General features: G+C 45.5%; 1 protein-coding gene across 1 annotated transcript in view; it reads right to left on the bottom strand.

The window, feature by feature from the left end:
- Positions 1–18,867: 18,867 nt before the first annotated feature.
- The window catches only part of LOC148143931 (uncharacterized), a 138,339-nt gene continuing 136,637 nt past the window's right edge, over positions 18,868–20,569 (bottom strand). Inside the window, 1 exon segment of the mRNA XM_087975284.1 lies at positions 18,868–18,952. Within this exon segment, the coding sequence (XP_087831410.1) occupies positions 18,868–18,952 (85 nt within the window).

Raw genomic sequence — 20,569 nt, 5'->3', positions numbered from 1 at the left:
TAGAGCTGAGTGAGAACAGAGGGGGAAGAGGGTGTGGGATGGTGCTTTCAATTTTGTGGAATGACAAAAGAATATTCCACAGGAAGTAGAATTGCTTGTTCTGAATTTCTACCCTGCACTGATAGCGATGACTTTTGTAATCTCTTTTTGCAGAGTATTTGAAAATCTGAAGTCAGAAGATTCAAAGTCAACAGATGAAGGGCTTATGCCTGAAACATTGACTCTCCTGCTCCTCGGATGCTGCCTGACCTGCTGTGAGTTTCCAATGCCACACATTTCGACACTGACTCTCCAGCGTCTGCAGTCCTCACTTTGACATCAATGTCTGACAGACATTCGGACCGCAACAATTTTCAACTGTAATACTGCGAGAAGGAGCAAAGCTTTTTGGTTCCTGTTTGGGTACATTTTCAGCGTCAGTGGGACTGGATGAGAGACCCTACAGCGCACTGAGTGTGGAGCGTGTAACCGCTATACAGCCTGGAAAGAGGAATTGATGCCAGGGAGGGGCTGTATGCGTGTTTGCGTGTAACTGAAGCGTCGGCCATGGAGAAACCCGAGGAATCCCACCTTTTGGAGAAACGATGGAAGTGTGATGACTGCGGGAAAAGCTTCTGTTTCCCATCTACCGTGGACTCTCATCGGCGCAGCCACACCGGGGAGAGGCCGTTCCCTTCCCCAAGTGTGGGAAGGCCTTCAACAATTCCTCCACCCTGCTGACCCACCGGCGGGTCCACACAGGTGAGAGACCATTCACCTGCTGTCAGTGCAGGAAGGCTTACACCTGCTCCTCTGCCCTGCGGAGGCACCAGCGAGTTCACCTGTAGGGGAATTGAAACAGTGATGGCCAAGTTGCATCCTTTACCTGGTCTGGCCTACACATGACTCCAGGTTCACAGCAGTGTGGTTGACTCTACACTGCCCCACCCCTCCTCACTCGGCAAATGAGAGGGGAGAAACTTACTTGGAGACAGAGTATGGATTGAAATTATTGAGTGAGGCAACACTTCCTCTGGGTTACAGCTGGACCAAGGATCCAAGTACAAAGGGACGACTGGGTGCTAACCAATAGTAAAGAATGTGAGGTGGGTGGGGGGGAAATGTATGTACTTTGACCTTGAGCTGTTTAAAAAGCAGCAACTTTTTCTCTGCCTTTTTGCAGGGAGATCTGAAGCTGTAACAAAGTTGGGTTGCAATAAAAGTTATCTGAACTTACCGCCGGGCTCAGACTCTCATTGAAAGCTTTGAGCTCCAAGAGGTTTTGTTTTAAAGCTGCTCATTTCTTTCAGCCTCCTGCACTAAGCTTCCAATGTTGTCTATCAGATGGAGCAGTGAATGAGCCAGTATCATTAGAAATTGTAAGTTTTTCAGGAGTGTAGAGTGCATCATTTCATCGGCGTTGTAAAGTTTACTGGCAGCATCGGGAGGTGTGGGCTGTGTTCAGTGGAAACGATGTGGAGGAGCCGGTGGTGGACTTGGCCTGGGTAAAGTGAAAAATCACACAACACCAGGTTATAGTCCAACAGGTTTATTTGGAAGCACTAGCTTTCGGAGCGCTGCTGCTTCATCGGGTAGCTGTGGAGCCGGATCAAAAGACACAGAATTGATAGCAAAAGCTCACAGTGTCATGCAACTAATAGGATATACTGAACAAACCTAGATTGCTGTTCAGTCTTCCATCTTTGAGAATGGATTGCGGGTTTTGGTTCATTAATCTGTAAACCCCAGAACATCTTTTAAGTTACGTTCTTGAGATGACTTAAGGTTTTATTTTTAAAAATGCTTACAGCTCAGACAATGCATTAAAGGTGTGAGGTTCGAGCCTGTCACACCCCAATCTTGGATCAGACTGGTTCTAGTTCCAAAGTAGGAATTTATAAAATATTACATGGATTGACTGCCTGCAGTTTCTGCACTTTTTGAGCAAAGTAGAATGTATCTGCAAATAATTCTGCCAATTCAAATGCACTTCTTGGAGTTATTTGTGTGTGTGCATGTGAGTTTGTGTGCATGCTTGGTATAGAGTATAAGCCTGTGAGAGTGTTGGGGGGTGTATGTGTGTGTATATGTATGAGAGAAGTATGAATAAAAGCAAGGGGTTGCATTTTGCTGAAACAAGGAAGTGTGGACCTATACAGGTGATGGTAGGGCCTTGAGCCTTGTTGGAGAACAGAGACATGGGAGGATTCAGGTGCATAGCTGCATCACTGGGAGACAGGGTGGTTAAGAAGGTGTTTAGCACACTTGCCTTCATTGTTCACACCATGGAGTATAGGGGTTGGGACATTATGTTGAGGTTGTACATGATTTTTGTGAGGCCATTTTCAGAGTACTCAGTACAGTTCTGGTGGCCCTGTAATAGGAAGAATACTTTTAGAGAGGGTTTAATAAAGATTTACCAGGATGTTGTAAGGACTGGAGAGTTTGAGTTATAAGGAGAGACTGGGACACTTTTCACTGAAGTGCAAGAGGTTGAGTGGTGATGTCATTGAGATTTATAAAATCATGAGGAGTGGAGGTAAGGTGAATAGCAAAGTGCTCTTCCTTCGTGTAGAGGTGCTCAAAACTAGGAGGCATATTTTTTAAAGTGAGGGGAGAGAAATTTAAAAGGAGCCTGAGGGACAACGTTTTGGTACAGGGTGGTTTGCATATGGGAATGAAATTGCTGAGGAAGGGTGTAGATGCGGGGACATTTACAACATTTAAGCGACATTCAGATGGGTACATGAATAGAAATGTTTAGAGGGATATTGGCCAAATGTAAGTAAGTGGGACTAGTTATTTTGGGAATCCTGGTCGGCATGGACGAGTTGGATCGAAGGGTCTGTTTCTGTGCTGTCTGCCTCTATGAACCAGAAGTGATCTTATTGAAACCAGTAGAATTCTGAAAGGGGCTTGACAGGATAGATGCCAATAAAATGCTCCTTTGTGGGGAGGGTCATAGAATCCCAACAATGTGGAAGCAGGCCATTCAGCCCATCTATTACACACTGGCCCTCTGAAAAGCATCCCACCCACACCTCACCTCTTTGTCCATATTTCCCATGGCTAATCTACCCTAACCTACACCCTAAAATACAGAAGAGGAAGTGTTGGATGTCTTGAAACATAAAGGTGGATAAATCCCCAGGACCTGATCCGCTGTAGCCTAGAACTCCGTGGGAAGCTAGAGAAGTGATTGCTGGGCCTGTTGCTGAGATATTATCATCAATAGTCACAGGTGAGGTGCCGGAAGACTGGAGCTTGGCTAACATGGTTCTACTGTTTAAGAAGGGTGGTAGACCAGTGAGCCTGATGTAATTGGTGGACAAGTTGTTGGAGGGAGTCCTGAGGGACAGGATGTACATGTATTTGGAAAGGCAAGGACTGATTAGGGATAGTCAACATGACTTTGTGCATGGGAAATCATGTCTCACAAACTTGATTGAGTCTTTCTGAAGAAGTAACAAAGAGGATAGATGAGGGCAGACAGTAGATGTGATCTATATGGACTTCAGTAAGGCATTCAACAAGGTTCCCCATGGGACACTGATTAGCAAGGTTAGATCTCACGGAATACAGGTCGAACTAGTCATTTGGTTACAGAACGGGCTCAAAGGTAGAAGACAGAGGGTGGCAGTGGAGGGTTATTTTTCAGACTGGAGGCCTGTGACCAGTGGAGTGCCGCAAGGATCGGTACTGGGCCCTCTACGTTTTGTCATTTACATAAATGATTTGGATGCGAGCATAAGAGGTACAGTTAGTAAATTTGCAGATGCCACCAAAATTGGAGGTGTAGTGGACAGCGAAGAGGGTTACCTCAGATTACAACAGGGTCTGGACCCGATGGGCTGAGAAGTGACAGATGAAGTTTAATTCAGATAAATGTGAAGTGCTGCATTTTGGGAAAGCAAACCTTAACAGGACTTATTTACTTAATAGTAAGGTCCTAGGGAGTCTTGCTGAACAAAGAGACCTTGGAGTGCAGGTTCATAGCTCCTTGAAAGTGGAGTTGTAGGTAGATAGGATAGTGAAGAAGGCATTTGGTATGCTTTTCTTTATTGGTCAGAGTATTGAGTACAGAAGTTGGGAGGTCATGTTACGGCTGTACAGGACATTGGTTAGGCCACTGTTGGAATATTGTGTGCAATTCTGGTCTCCTTCCTATCAGAAAGATATTGTGAAACTTGAAAGGGTTCAGAAAAGATTTACAAGGATATTGCCAGGGTTGGAGGATCTGAGCTACAGGGAGAGACTGAACAGGCTGGGGCTGTTTTCCCTGGAGCGTCGCAGGCTGAGGGGTGACCTTATAATGGTTTACAAAATTATGAGGGGCATGAATAGTATAAATAGACCAAGTCTTTTCCCTGGGGTCGGGGAGTCCAGAACTCGAGGGCATAGGTTTAGGGTGAGAGAGGCAAGATATAAAAGAGACCCAAGGGGCAACATTTTCATGCAGAGAGTGGTACGTGTATGAAAAGAGCTGCCATAGAATATGGTGGAGGCTGGTACAAGTGCAACATTTAAGAGGCGTTTGGATGGGTATATGAATAAGAAGGGTTTGGAGGGATATGGGCCAGGTGCTGGCAGGTGGGACTAGATTGGATTGGGATATCTGGTCGGCATGGACGGGTTGGACCAAAGGGTCTGTTTCCATGCTGTACATTTCTATGACTCTAAAAACAAGTTGTAGACAAGTAAAACGGCTGACCAGGCAAGGAGGTGGTTAACAACCTCAGGGCATCCCTCTTAAACCATGCATCTTGTTTGTTTACAAATTAAACATGCTTCAGCTCTTTTCCTAGCTGCTTTCTGGAAATCTGGGTGACACCAGGTTTGTAATACAGTATTAACCATTCCCTCCTTGCCCACATGTGTACAATAATGCACGTAATCAATTGAAAAAGGCCTCAGCAAAGAAGGAACACAAACCAGTCCATCAGGGGTCACCCACATTTCGGTTTGAGTATCGAGGGAGTACCCTATTTGAGGCCATAGTTTGTGCTGCTCAGCAGGGGGCCTCCCCTGTGATTTCAGTCCCTTACCCAGGTCTGGCATTCCTATCTCCATATTGTCTCTATCCGGGTTTTGCTGGGGACCCAATGGGACCAAAGGTTTGGGGTGTCAGGCTGCCTGCTTGGCAGCAGCATCCATCTGCTCATTCCTTTGGAGACTGTATCCATTGCCTCAGCATGAGCTGAATATCTTGATAGCTGCCAGATTGATTGGACAAAACAGCATTACTATTCATCTGCCCCGTGGGGTTTACAAATCCTCTATGTTCCCACAAGTCTCTGTAATCATGGGTCACACCAAAAGCACAGTGAGAGTTGAAGATCTCAACCCCCAGCAGGGCGCTCTCAGTTCTGAGATTGGTCAAATCAACAGCAAGCTTCAGCAAGGTTTCACGCTTTAATTTGTAATGGCCGGGCAAAGATTTGTCCAGCAAGACAGATATTAAAAGATTCTGTGTTCCTTGGAGAAACTGCGTGATTAACTTGGAATAAAATATCAATTTTCATATGTTTCTTAAGAGACAGTACAGTATTAATTACAGAGTAAATCCAATAAAATTACATAATGGACAACAGATTAACCTAATGATATTTCCTGGGAAACAATGTTGTTTCACGTGTATTATCTCCTCCTACCTGTGCTTCAAGGTTAGCTAGGATGGTCAGTAATGTCCTATCTAGCTTAATTAGATCCATACTATGAAGAAGGCATTGTTTGCTTAATCTGTGATTCAGTTAGCTCAGGAATGCAGAAATGCTGCTTTTAGCCATTTTAAACACAGTGTTAATTTGCAGCCTGAAGACATGTTTTATATTACTTTATATTGAGATGCCATTTTGTGTTTAATAAAAGCTCCTGACAACAGCCTAAATCCAGGTATTAGATCCTGATCTGGTGTGGATCTGCTCCGTCACTCAAAACAAAACTAGATTTACAATTTAAGGTCATACATGCTATTCTGCTAAATTAATCCAGTTGATTTTTTTTGTTTATAAATGTGAAAATTTCGTGAACAGTTCTTCCAGTTAATCACTGAATACTCAAATTTCTCTTCAAAATTAAAGATCATAACAAAACTGGGTGTCATTGTGGGATTTTGAATCTGGAGGGTGTGCTTGTGAAGCTTGAATGAACAATATTTCAAAGTGAGTGTTATCGTGTTCAGTACTAAGACTTTCTGGAGATGAAAAATTTGCCCTTGTGTATTTTGCAACACTTAACTCTCGCATCTGGGAAGGACATTGCGAAGATGTTTCCATTGGTAGGACAGACTCGGGCCAGAGGGCACAGCCTTAGAGTAAAGGGAAAACCGTTTAGAACGGAGAAACTTCTTCAGCCAGAGAGCGGTGAATCTGTGGAATCTATTTCCACAGAAGGCTGTGCAGGCCAGGTCACTGAGGATATTTAAAACTGAGACAGATAGGTTCTTGAGTATCAAGGGGATCAAAGGTTACGGGGAGAAAGTGGGAGAATGGGGCAGGTGGGATTAGTTTAGTTTGTGAACACAGTCAGCATGGTCTAGTTGGATTGAAGGGTCTGTTTGTGCTCTCTGGCTCTGTAACTGTTCTAAACTGGTCTTGAAACCATTTTCATGCCTTCCTCTTGTTCAAAAATCCAATTAAGATCATGGTTAATCTATTCACCATCTGAGATCCTCCTCCCTGCATTGTCACAACTACCCTTAATTCCCCCACCATTGCAAAAACCCATCCAATTGTGTCTTGAATATACTTAATGAAGCTGCCTCTACTGCTTCCTGGGGCAGAGAATTCCATAGATACACTACACTCCAGGAAAAGCAGGTCCTCCTCATCTCTGTCCTAAATTTACTCCTCCTAATCTTGAGCCTGGTTTCATTCACCAGCAGAAATGACTCAATAAGTAGAGTTTCATCCTCACAGTGCAATGAATTCCCACTTTGCACCAATACCTCGGATTTACTCACTCACTTAGTTGCTGTCTCACAAATGCAAGATTTCATTGTAACTTCTACTCCCATTAAGGGCAAAACAACTTTGAAAAGTCCTCAGAAACACTTCTGCTCTCACCGAAGATGATTAGAGTCATACAGCACAGAAACAGACCCTTTGTCCATCCACGTTAAGGGCAAAGCATCTTTGAAAGCTGCTCTGAAACTCCAGCCTTCACAATCACACTTCTGCTCTCACTGAAGATGATTAGAGTTATATAGAACCGAATCAGACCCTTTGTCCATCCACACATCATTCCTGATGAAGTGCTCGGGACTGAAATGTCGACTCTCCTGGTCCTCAGATGCTGCCTGACCTACCACCTTTTTCAGCGCCACACTTTGACTCTAATCTCCAACATCTGCAGTTCTCACTTTCTCCACATCCCAAAGTATCACCATTTAAACAATACATCTCCTTCCTGCTTTTTTGTTTCATAGCAAAGACTATAACTTCACATTGAGATACTGCATTTGCCACATGTTTGTAAATTGTGGTCTTATTGACTTCGGGGAGACTGAGCGTAAACTTGGGGAACGGATTGGCGAGCATCACAGCTGGGTCCGCAGAGGCTGACCAGACCTCCCAGTCACCATCGATTTTAATTCCCCTTCCCACTCCCTTTCTGACAAGAACATCATAGGCTTCCTCTATTGCCACAACGAACCAAACCGCAAATTAGGGAACAACACCCCATCTTCCGCCCGGGCAGACTACAGCCTGCAGGACCCAACATCGAGTTCTCCAATTTCAAATAACTTCCCTTTCCATCACCCGACTCCCTTCTCAGCCCCGTGCCCCTCAGTACCACTCCTTTCTGCCACCAACCTGATTTCTTCCACCCAATGATTAATCTGACTGATTCTTCACCTATCCCCAATTTAGCCCCCGGTCCCGGCACCCATCCCCAGTCCTGAAGAAGGGTTACACCCGAAATATCGACTTCTACACCTCGTGATGCTGCTTGATTTGCTGTGTCCTTCCAGCCTCCTGTCTGTCTATTTTGCCAATTGAGACACAGACCTCGATCACTTTTCCATAGTCTGTCCCCTCCCTGGGTTCAATCCCTTTCCTTTCAGTTGCTGTAAGTCAACAATTGAACTCCGGAAAGAAATAGAAATGGCAAAGGGGGCGAGAAAAGAGAGTGCTGCACTCACAGATCTCAGACAGAGGAAGGAATTTGCAGTCTGGGTGAAGCTCAATGTTGATTCAGAAAGAGAGGAGCAAGAGTCGCAGCTTCAGAAACTCATGATCCAACTTCCGCATTCAGACAATGGGGTGGCTCTGATTGGCAGGAGGACCAGTTTTGTTTTGGTCCTCCACGGTTCCCTATTGGACCATCAAAGGAAGGTCGCGCGCCATTTTTTGCGGAAAGCGATGAGCATGCCCAGTGTTTAGCTGACACCGGTGGGCCTGTGCACTGCGTTCCTGACACCGGGAAACATGCGCAGTATGCTCACTAGGGATGCTGGTGTTCCTGTCAGATTTTAAGAGTCCAAATGCCAATAAGACGATCGAGCTACAATTTGTTTTTCCCTGTGATTCGACATTGTATTGTTTTTGTATTCTGTCTGGCTGCTCAACTTTTGTATGTCTTTTCCCCACGTTGCGCGAGTCCAGAACTGGAGGGCATGGGTTAAGGGTGAGAGGGGAAAGATTTCTGAGGGGCAACCTTTTTGCACAGACGCTGGTGCGTGTCAGCCAGAGGAAGTGGTGGAGGCTAATACAATGATAATATTTAAAATGCATCTGGATGGGGATATGAATAGGACAGATTCAGAGGGATAAGGGGCCAAATGCTGGCAAATGGGTCACTAGATTAATTTAGGATATCTGGTCGGCATAGACCGAAGGGTATGTTTCTGTGCTCTGTGACGCTATTTCTAGATAGTTGGAACCAACTTCACAAGACTAGGACTAGGCCATTCACCCCTTACATTCAAGATCAGAGTGGTGCTGGAAATGCACAGCAGGTCAGGCAGCATCCAAGGAGCAGGAACATCAACGTTTCAGGCAAAAGCCTCGAATGCTGCCAGACCGGCTGTGCTTTTCCAGCACCACTCTAATCTTGACTCTAACCTCCAGCATCCGCGTGCTCACCTTCGCCCATTCACCCCTTCCAGCCTCTCTGCGTTTATTTCAGTGAAAGAATCAGATAGATTTCAGCAGCTCTTTTAAAAAACTTGAACACGCTTCCTGGCTTTAACGATGTTTCTGAAGATATCATTTTAGGTTTAGGGTGTAGGTTTGATATCCAGACGTTTCATCACCTGGCTAGGTAACATCTTCAGTGGCGACGTCCAAGTGAAGCGAAGCTGTTGTTTCCTGCTTTCTATTTATATCTTTCTCCTGGATGGGGTTCCTGGGGTTTGTGGTGATGTCATTTCCTGTTCGTTTTCTGAGAGGCTGATAGATGGTATCTCGGTCTATGTGTTTGTTTATGGCGTTGAGGTTGGAGTGCCAGGCCTCTAGGAATTCTCTGGCAAGACTTTGCTTAGGCTGCCCCAGGATAGATGTGTTGTCCCAGTCGAAATGGTAGTTTTTTCATCCATGTGTAGAGCTACGAGGCCTGGCACTCCAAGCACAACACCATAAACAAACACATAGATCTACATGCCATCTATCAACCCCTCAGAAAACGAACAGGAAATGACATCACCACAAACCCCAGGAACCCCATCCAGGAGAAAGATAGAAATAGAAAGCAGGAGACACAGCTTCGCTTCACTTGGAGGTTGCCACTGATGATGTTACCTAGCCAGGTGATGAAACGTCTGGATATCAAACCTACAGCCCATCGAGCAAACCTACACCCTAAACCTCAACCTGAGCTACAAACCTTCACAAACCTTGCAAAAATCATTTTAGGTATTCTCAATTTTGAAGATCAGCCATTTCTCACCCCTCCCAACTCCCAGGTAGAGTCATTACTATCCATTATCTCTCTCTCTCTCTCTGTCCTTGATACAGCGGTCAAAGATGGTTCGAGGCTTGAGAAAGGACGGGTGTGGTGGGGGCTGGGGAGAATAGAGACCAAAAGGATGGGGGACAGAGTGAGAGAGAAAATGGCGGTCAGAGGGTGGGGGTAGAGAGAGAGAATGAGTGGGGTTGATAGAGAGATTGAGTGGGGGAGCGAGAGTGGGCGTGGCGGAGAAGTGGGGAAGGGCAGGGTGTTACTAGGCACACAGATACACAAGATGGCTACTGAGCCATCAGTTGGCCAACTTGACACACAAGATGGCCGCTGGATCACAATATGGAGAGAAACAGCAGAGCAGATACAGACACTGCCTGGGGCCACCAGAATGCCAGCACAATCGACTCACAACCCAGGTGATTAGTTTAAGGCGGGTGGGGAAGAGAATACACATGAGTAATGAACACTGCCCGCCGAAGTGTCTGGGTCCAGCCAACACCTCTTATCGAAGTGTCAGTGGAGCAGGTAAGGGCTGTTTGGCAGTGGCTGCTTGAAGGCTCGGTGACGTTTGTTTAACGGTTTAAATTTGAAAGTTTTTTTTTACAAAACGCGAAGTGGATCTGGAAGTTGGTGTAGCGTAAGCTTACCTGGGTAGGTTTCTTCAACTATAAAAGCACGCAGGAGAGGAACCCGAGGCACTACAGAGGTGCCTAACCTAATAATAAGACCCGTTGTGGTAAGTAGGTAAGTGCTGCATTTTGCTTGTTCTATTCTTGGACCTAGTTTGTTTTTAAAAGGTTACTTTTAGAGGGATGGCAGTGAAGGCAGGGCAATGTTCCTCTTGCAACATGTTTGAGGTGAGGGATGCCATGGTCGTCCCTGCTGATTACTCTTGCAGGAAGTGCACCCATCTCCAGCTCCTCCAAGACCGTGTTAGGGAACTGGAGCTGGAGTTGGATGAACTTAGGATCATTCGGGAGGCAGAGGTGGTCATAGATCGGAGCTTTAGGGAAGTAGTAACTCCAAAGATTGCAGACAGATGGGTGACAGTGAGGGGGACTGGGAAGAAGCAGCCAGTGCAGGGACCCCTGCGGCCGTTTCCCTCAAGAACAAGTATACCATTTTGGATACTTGTGGGGGGGACGACTTACCAGGGGTAAGCAATGGGGTTCAGGCCTCTGGCACGGAGCCTGTCCCCGTTGCTCAGAAGGGAAGGGTGGAGAAGAGCAGAGCAATAGTTATTGGGGACTCAATAGTTGGGGGACAGATAGGCGGTTCTGTGGGGGCGAGAGAGACTCACGTTTGGTATGTTGCCTCCCAGGTGCAAGGGTACGTGACGTCTCTGATCGTGTTTTCCGGATCCTTAAGGGGGAAGGGGAGCAGCCTGAAGTCGTGGTCCACATTGGCACAAACGACATAGATAGGAAGAGGGTTGAGGATGTTAGGCAGGCTTTCAGGGAGCTAGGTTGGAAGCTCAGAGTTAGAACAAACAGAGTTGTTGTCTCTGGTTTGTTACCCGTGCCACGTGATAGAGAGTCGAGGAATAAGGAGAGAGAACAGTTAAATGCGTGGCTACAGGGATGGTGCAGGAGGGAGGGATTCCGGTATCTGGATAACTGGGGTTCTTTCTTGGGAAGGTGGGACCTCTATAAACAGGATGGTCTACACCTGAACCTGAGGGGCACCAGTATCCTTGGGGGGAGGTTTGCTCGTGCTCTTCGGGGGGGCGGGGGGGCGGGGGGAGGGGGGTGAAAACTAATTCTACAGGGGCATGGGAACCTAGACTGTAGCTTTAGGGTGCAGGACCTGGAGTGTAGGGAGGTTAGGAACATGGCATCAATCTCAAAGGAGGGTGCCTGTAAACAGGAAAGTGGCTTGAAGTGTGTATACTTCAATGCAAGAAGTATATGAAATAAGGTAGGTGAACTTGCAGCATGGATTGGTACCTGGGATTTCGATGTTGTGGCTATTACGGAGACATGTGTAGAACAGGGACAGGATTGGCTGTTGCAAGTTCCAGGGTTTAAATGTTTTAGTAGGGTCAGAGGTGGGGGTAAAAGAGGGGGAGGTGTGGCATTGCTTGTAAAAGATAGTATGACAGCAGTGGAAAGGACGATGGATGAAGACTCGCCATCTGAGGTAGTTTGGGCTGAGGTTAGGAATAGGAAAGATTAGGTCACCCTGTTAGGAGTTTTCTACAGGCCTCCTAATAGTCCTAGAGACGTAGAAGAAAGGATTGCGAGGATGATTCAGGAGAAGAGTGAAAGTAATAGGGTGGTTGTTATGGGGGACTTTAACTTTCCAGATATTGACTGGGAAAGCTATAGCTCGAGTTCGTTAGATGGGTCAGTGTTTGTCCAATGTGTGCAGGAGGGTTTCCTGACACAATATGTAGACAGGCCAACAAGAGGTGAGGCCATACTGGATTTGTTTCTGGGTAACGAACCAGGCCAGGTGTTAGAATTGGAGGTAGGTGAGCACTTTGGGGACAGTGACCACAATTCGGTGACTTTTACTCTTGTGATGGAGATGGATAAGTGTGCACTGCAGGGCAAGAGTTATAGCTGAGGGCAGGGAAATTATGATATGGTGAGGCACGACTTAGGATGCGTGGCTTGGAAAAGTAGGCTTCAAGGGAAGGCGCAATTGATATGTAGAGCTTGTTCAAGGAGCAACTATTGAGTGTTCTTGATAAGTATGTACCTGTCAGGCAGGGAGGAAAGGGTCGTGTGAGGGAACCGTGGTTTAATAAGGAATTGGAATCCCTTGTTAAAGGGAAGAGGGCGGCCTATGTAAAGATGAGGTGTGAAGGTTCAATTGGGGCGATTGATAGTTATAAGGTAGCCAGGAAGGATCTGAAGAGTGAGCTAAAAGCAGCAAGGAGGGGACATGAAAAGTTCTTAGTTGGTAGGATTAGGGAAAACCCAAAGGCTTTCTAAATGTATGTCAGGAATAAAAGAATGACTAGTGTAGGAATAGGTCCAGTCAAGGAAAGTAGTGGGAAGTTGCGTGTGGAGGCTGAAGAGATTGGGGAAGACACTGAATGAATACTTTTCATCAGTATTCACTCAGGAACAGGACATTGTTGCCGATGTGAATACTGAGTCACAATTAATTAGAATGGATGGCTTTGAGGTATGTAGGGAAGAGGTGTTGGAAATCCTGGCAAGGGTGAAAATAGATAAGTCCCCTGGGCCTGATGGTATTTATCCTAGGATTCTCTGGGAAGCAAGGGAGGAGATTGCAGAGCCATTGGACTTGATTTTTATGTCCTCATTGTCTACAGGAATAGTGCCAGAAGACTGGAGGATAGCAAATGTGGTTCCCTTGTTCAAGAAGGGGAGTAGGGGTAACCCTAGTAACTATAGGCCAGCGAGTCTCACTTCTGTTGTGTACAAAAGTCTTAGAGAGAATTGTAAGGGATAGGATTTATGAACATCTGGATAGGAATAATGTGATCAAGGATAGTCAGCATTGTTTTGTGAAGGGTAGGTCGTGCCTCATAAACCTTATTGAATTCTTTGAGAAGGTGACTAAGGAGGTGGACGAGGCTAAAGCGGTAGATGTGGTGTATATGGATTTTAGTAAGGCGTTTGATAAGGTTCCCCATGGTAGGCTACTGCAAAAAATACGGAGGTATAGCATTGAGGGTGAGTTGGAGGTTTGGATTAGGAATTGGCTGGCTGGAAGAAGATAGAGGGTAGTAGTTGATGGAAAAGGTTCATCTTGGAGTGCAGTTACTAGCGGTGTTCCGCAAGGATCTGTTTTGGGACCATTGCTGATTGTCATTTTTATAAATGACCTGGAGGAGGGGCTAGAAGTTTGGGTGAGCAAGTTTGCGGATGATACGAAAGTCGGTGGAGTTGTTGACAGTGAGGAAGGATGTGGCAGGTTACAGTGGGATATCGATAAGCTGCAGAGCTGGGAAGAAAAGTGGCAAATGGAGTTCAATGTAGATAAGTGTGAAGTGATTCACTTTGGTAAGAGTAACAAGAAGATGGGGTACTGGGCTAATGGTCGGATACTTGGTAGTGTGGATGAGCAGAGGGATCTTGGTGTCCATGTACACAGATCTCTGAAAGTTGCCACCCAGGTAAATAGTGCGGTGAAGAAGGCATATGGCGTACTGGCTTTTATTGGTAGAGGAATTGAGTTCCGGAGTCCTGAGGTCTTGTTGCAGATGTATAAGACTCTGGTGCGGCCGCATCTGGAGTATTGTGTGCAGTTTTGGTCGCCATACTATAAGAAGGATGTGGAGGCAATGGAACGGGTGCAAAGGAGGTTTGCCAGGATGTTGCCTGGTATGGTAGGAAGTTCGTATGAGGAAAGGCTGAGGCACTTGGGGCTGTTTTCATTGGAGAAAAGAAGGCTTAGGGGTGACTTGATAGAGGTGTACAAGATGATTAGGGGTTTAGATAGGGTTGACCATGAGAACCTTTCTCCACGTATGGAGTCAGCTATTACGAGGCGGCAGAGCTTTAAATTAAGGGGTGGTAGGTATAGGACAGATGTTAGGGGTAGACTCTTTACTCAGCGAGTCGTGAGTTCATGGAATGCCCTGCCAGGAGCAGTGGTGGACTCTCCCTCTTTATGGGCATTTAAACGGGCATTGGATAGGCATATGGAGGATAGTGGGCTGGTGTAGGTTAGGTGGGCTTGGATCGGCGCAACATCAAGGGCCAAAGGGCCTGTACTGCGCTGTATTTTTCTATGTTCAATGTCTTTGTGATGGATCCAAAACTTACTTCGTTAATGATTGAAAATACTTTGACCTCTGGAACTGTCTGCCAGAGAGTGTGTTGGAGTCAGATTCAATTATGGATCATTAAACTGAAAAGGAAAGCAAGGTACTGTAGTGGATGTCAGAATATGAGTTTCCTGATTGGGGCTGTTCACTTGCTCCTGTTACCATTTCAGGTTGCTAACTTTTCGTTAGCATCCTGCACATGTTGGGAATTTTTCTCCTTTCTAGTATCTCAGTGACAAATCTAGTTTATGAATTGTTCCTATGATATCTCATGAGCGGGTTTATGATATTCACAGTGTTGTGGGTCACTGTGTGTCCAAGTGTGGAAAAACAAACTGTTCATCTTAAATATTTGATTTTAAACAATGGAAATAAAATTAATGTTTGGAAAACACAACTTGCTGTGTAGTAAGATCATCAGAAATAGGAATGGGAGTTAGTAATTGACCGTTGAGGTGCTCTGTCTTTCATTTATCTAAATTCTCTTTCCTGCACTTGTTTTTTCATGACTTCATCTGCTGAAGTGACTACACTCCAAAAGTTTGTGATTTCAACATAAGAGCATAAGAACGAGGAGCAAGAGTTGGCCTTCCGGCCCTTCGAGTCTGCTGCACCATTCAATAAGATCATGACTAATCTTTTCGTGGACTATGCTGCACTTACCTGCGTTTTCACCATATCCTTAATTCTTTTATTTTTCAAAAACGTATCTACTGCTTCTAGTGATTGCTGAAGTAATGTCAAATACTTCCCTGGGCAAGGAATTCCATAGATTAACAACCCTCTGGGTGAAGAAGTTTCTTCTCAGTTCAGTTTTAAACCTACTTCCTCTAATCTTGAGGCCATGCGCTCTTATCCCAGTCTCACCTACCAATTCTATTTCTTTCATAATGTAATATATTTCTGTAAGATCCCCTCCAAACAAACCTGCTGGACTATAACCTGGTGTCATGTGACTTATGACTAAAAAATTTGTTATTACGCATCCTCATAGCTGTGGGATTTCAGGGCTCGAAGATAGGGACACTATCACTGTGCCATAAAAAAATACCTCTGCAGCAAATAGGTCCTCTTCTACTGAATGAATGGGGAGAGGTTTCTTCTCAACGTGGGATACAAATATTATACCCTCAGAGCCCATTACACTAAATTGAGCCCTCTTCGGTTGAATGAATGGAGGTGGAGGTGCCACAGTTGAATTGGTTGATAACGTTAAAAATCACATCTTCCCCCGGAATAAGTGACATTACCGCTATAGCCCCAGAGCCCGTTGCAGTAAATTGGGTCATCCGCTGTTGAATGAATGAACGGGAATGAAAAGGGCGGATACACTGACGTGATTGTGAAATCCCCCACCAATCCCAAAGCTTGTGGTCGGTACCGAACAATCGGAGAGAGAGATTCCAGAGGGTGGGACCAACACGACGCGCAAAGCCAGCCGCCATTGGTCAGGTGGAGTAAGGTGCGCTCTGATTGGAGGGGACGCGGATGACGCGCGTCACTGAAGGAGGAGACGGTAAGAAGAAGAAAAACAAAGATGGCGGCGCGAGGCTGCGGTTTTCTCATCGACTCAGCGGGCGGTTTCTGACGGAGGGAGGGGGCAGACAGGCATCGTTTACCTCAGAAAATACCTTTAAAATACATTTCAAATTAAAGCCGGAACTTTTCAAACAAAAGTTGTGAAGAAAAGGAGACAGTCCCCGGTGGGGTTTATTGTTTATTTGTGTATAATTCCCGGGGCCCGGGAAGGGGGAGGTGACGGTAACCGGGTGAACGAGGAAACAAATTAAAAATGTCGGCGGTGGAGGAGAGAGAGCCGGCGCCCGCGGCTTCTTCGGCGGCGGCCGGAGCCCAGGAGCTCAACAACCCCCCGGAGCTGGAGGAAGGTCCGAGCTCCAAGAAGCGGGGGGTCCGGCTGGAGGCTGGATTTGCTCAAGGCTTGTATCTATTATCTTATTTAAATGGTACCTACTGTATGGGGCTATGGTTTACATTAAAACCGGAGGGTCATGTCAGAGTGTTTGTTTATATTGAGCAGTTGTAGTTGGTAAAATACACTCCCTGGAGGAGCACCTTCTATGATGCTGCATTTCTTGCCTTCTGCCCTTCCCCCATTTGTTATCTCCCATTTGATTTTACTTTTTTTTGGTCAAATTTAATTTCATATTAATGAGACTTGGTATTCACTGTGTGTTATTAATTTGTTTGTTGAATTATTGTCAGAAAAAAATTAATGGTGTCATGTCATTTCTGATGTCAGAGTTTGACATTGAATGTGCAGATGTGAATATCAGTAAGTTGTGAAAATAAATCAAGAACTTGTGATTCTTACAAAAAAAGCAGTTCACTGATATTCATGGCAGTGTCTCATTTGAGGATGATTTGAGTCTGACCAACAAACCGTTTCATGTAGTCACCCAATTTAATTAAAATTTTCTTTAACTTAATTAAAGAAAATAACCCTGGCAGGCTAAAATTTGTACAATTTGTTTATAAGATTTATTTATACGTCCCTTGCTCTCGATGTGGTCTCTGCCAAATTGGGGAGACTGGACGCCAACTTGCAGAACGTTTCAGGGAACAGCTCTGGGACGCTAAAACTAAATGACCCCACCGCCTTGTGGCTGAACGCTTTAACTCCCCCTCCCAATCCGTCAAGGACACGCAAGTACTCTGGTGCCTTCCCCTCCAAGCTCTAGCTACCTGACACTTGTTGGAAGAACACCTCGTCTTCTGACTTGGGACCCACCAACTACATAGGATCAATGTAGATTTCACCAGTTTCCTTATTTCCCCTCCCCTCCCCCCACACCACACACCTTGTCCCAGATCCAGAGTTGAAAAATGTGGTGCTGGAAAAATGCCTCGAGGCCATGCCTCTAGGAATTCCCTGGCTGTTCTCTGGCATGGCACTCATCCACAGATTCTATCAACAAATACATTGACCTGGACCCAATATACCGGCCACTGCAGCGGACAGTTGGAACTGACAACCGGAAGCGGTAGAGACAAACCACTATAAATGCTGGAGGAAACATCACAGAAGCACTTCACAAGAGGCTCCCAAGCACTGAGGATATCACCTAGACAGGGGATGAAACGTCTGCTCCAAAAATTCCCAGCTCGGCGAACAGAACCACAACAATGAGTACCCGAGCTACAAATCTTCTCTCAAACTTTGAATTGAGCATAGGAGTTGGGATATCCTATTGCAACTGTCACACGAGCCACACAACACAAGGCGTGGTCCTTCTCTGACTTACCATCCCTTTGAATATCAGGGGGAAGACACCCCTTTAATTGTAACATTCAGGAAAGATGCCTTATTTCAACAAAAATGTGCTGCGCTCACAGATGTTTGGACAGAGAAAGGGAGTTGCAGTCTGGGGTGAAGCTCAACCTTCATGCAGAAAGAGAGGAGCAGCAGTAGCTTCAGAAGCTCATGGTCCAACTTGCGCATTCAGACAATAGGGGGGCTCTTCTGGGCAAAATCTGGGAATGAAGCAATGTCTCCCCCTTTCCATTCCTTATCCTGGGAGGGAGAGAGAAGGGGGGAAGCACTGTTCACTTGCAACAACGGGAGGCAGAGAGTATGAATACAAGCAGGGAGCAGACTCTGCAAAAGTCAGTTTCAGTCGGCTTCTTAAATATTGTGTGCAATCCTGGTCTCCCTCCTATAGGCAGGATGTTGTGAAACTTGAAAGGATTCAGAGAAGAGTCACAAGGCTGTTGCCAGGGTAGGAGGGTTTGAACCACAAGGAGAGGCTGAATAAGATGGGACTGTTTTCCCTAGAGCATCACAGGCTGAGTGTGTGTTTTTTAAAGAGGTTTATAAAAACTTGAGTGTGGATGGGGTGAAGAGACAAGGTCTTTTCCCTGGGATAGGGGGAGTGCAGAACTAGAGGGCATAGGTTTAGGGCGAGAGGGGGAAAATTTAAAAGGGACCTTGCAGTCAACCTTTTTTTGCAGAGGGTGAAGCGTGTATGCAATGAGCTGCAGAGGAAATGGTGGAGGCATCTGGATGGTTATATGCAAAGGAAGGGTTTAGAGGGATATGGACCAAGTGATGGCAAATGGAACTAGACTAATTTTGGATATCCAGTCGGCATGGACAAGTTAGATTGAAGGATCTGTTTCTGTGCTTTATGTCTCTGACTGTATGACTGGTGAAAAGCGTTGGCATTCGTCGAAACATTTATGCAACAGAAAATTATAAGAGGGTAAGGATAAGCCTCACGTCATTGATCCATGAATCCTGGTGTAGTATGGATGTATTTCCAGTAATAGTCAGTATGACATGGAAGGAGTCCAAAACGACGGCTTCTTTTACAAAAAGTCACACTTAAAACTTAAATCTGAGTCTTCTGGAAATGTAAGACAACTGTGCGTTCATATAAGACAGATAAGTCTGGGTTATATGTTACATATTTGATGGAATGTTTATGGCTCTAAAAGCCTGATTTGCAGTGTTTCTGGGCTCATAATATTGCACTGCAGAATATTGTATATCTTCAGTAAGAACGTCAATACCGCATGATAGATGTCCATTCAGCAACTTGAGTGAAGTCTTCATGGAGTATGCAATCCACCACATTACCCTGCTGTATACATTTACATATAGATCAGCACAAAGATCTTGGGTATTAAGAGAGGAAAGAATGATCCACAGAAACTAGAATTGTGTGTTCTGATTTTCTATTGTGGACTGACAGCGATGACCTTTGCAATCTCTTTCCACAGGAATATTACAAGAGAAGAATTTGGAGGCAGAAATCTCAGACCAAACATCACATCGAAGTCTGACAGTCACTTGATTCACCAGGACTTGGATATTGATGGCCTTGAAAACAAAGGGGAGAAGGTCTGTCTGCTTTGTTAGGTTTTAAACGTCAGTGTGACTGAAAACTCAGAGTCTCACATACCCACACACCAGAGTAGTGACTGGAACATGCTTTACAGACTGAATGAGAGTTCTTCAATTATCAGAGGGTTCACCAGTAACACCACACCGATGCTGTAAATGTGAGTGAGTTTCAACTGATTGTTGAACCTGGAGAAATACGAGGACACCTGCACCATGGAGAAATCATGAAAATGCAGGGAGTGTAGGAACGGTTTCCCTTCCCCACCTGCCGATATTCATCAGCATTTATATACCGGGCAGCGGCCATTCACCTGCATTCAGCACAGGAAAGGCTTCACTCAGTCGCATCACCTCCTGGTGCACATTGTGGAGAAACTGCTCATCTGCCCTGTATGCTGAAGCAGATGAAGGACTTTTTGTTTTTATCCCTGGATGGAGCATACTGCAGGTATACCTGAAATAGATACATTTGTCTCTATCCCATTGAGTCTCCAGCACAGGGCCAGTCTGGGCTGCTCAATTGGTGTCTCAGTGTTTATTCTCCACCTGAGCCTCCATCCACCCCTCTTCATTGCTCCCCCATCTCCTCTCCATCAGCATAAAGGTATCCCCCACTTTTTGAAAGTTCACTTTACACTACTTCACTTTTACAAAAGACCTACATTAATACCTGTTCTCACAAACCGAAAGAAATCCGAAGAGGATTGTCGCTTTTACAAAGAAAGGCATAATATAAATTAATTCATGGTAATTGCTTCTTCGCTTTAGGCCCATTTCGGCTTATGAAAGGAACACTCTACTTTCAAATAGTGGGGGAAAGCTGTATCAAGACAGTACAGCACAGTCACAGGCTCTTCTCACTTGGTTTAGGCACACACCCCCCCTCAAGCCTGTGCTAATTCTTAATTCTTACTTAGACCTGCTATTTATTGCCCATGTGTGGCTTCTGTTCCTCTATTCACCTCCCCTTCATGTGTCTATCAAGATACACCTTAAACGTTGTTAAGGTGCCTGCTTCCATTACCTCCACTGGCAGTGCGTTCCAGAAACCCACCACCCCTCTGTGTAAATTCCCC

This window comes from Chiloscyllium plagiosum, unplaced genomic scaffold, assembly GCF_037043375.1.
Source record: "Chiloscyllium plagiosum isolate Xiang-an unplaced genomic scaffold, Cpla_swu_hap1 HiC_scaffold_27, whole genome shotgun sequence".
In the NCBI taxonomy this organism is placed as follows: Eukaryota; Metazoa; Chordata; class Chondrichthyes; order Orectolobiformes; family Hemiscylliidae; genus Chiloscyllium; species Chiloscyllium plagiosum.
Note: the sequence above shows the minus strand (reverse complement) of the source record. Positions and strands in the feature narration are given on the sequence as shown.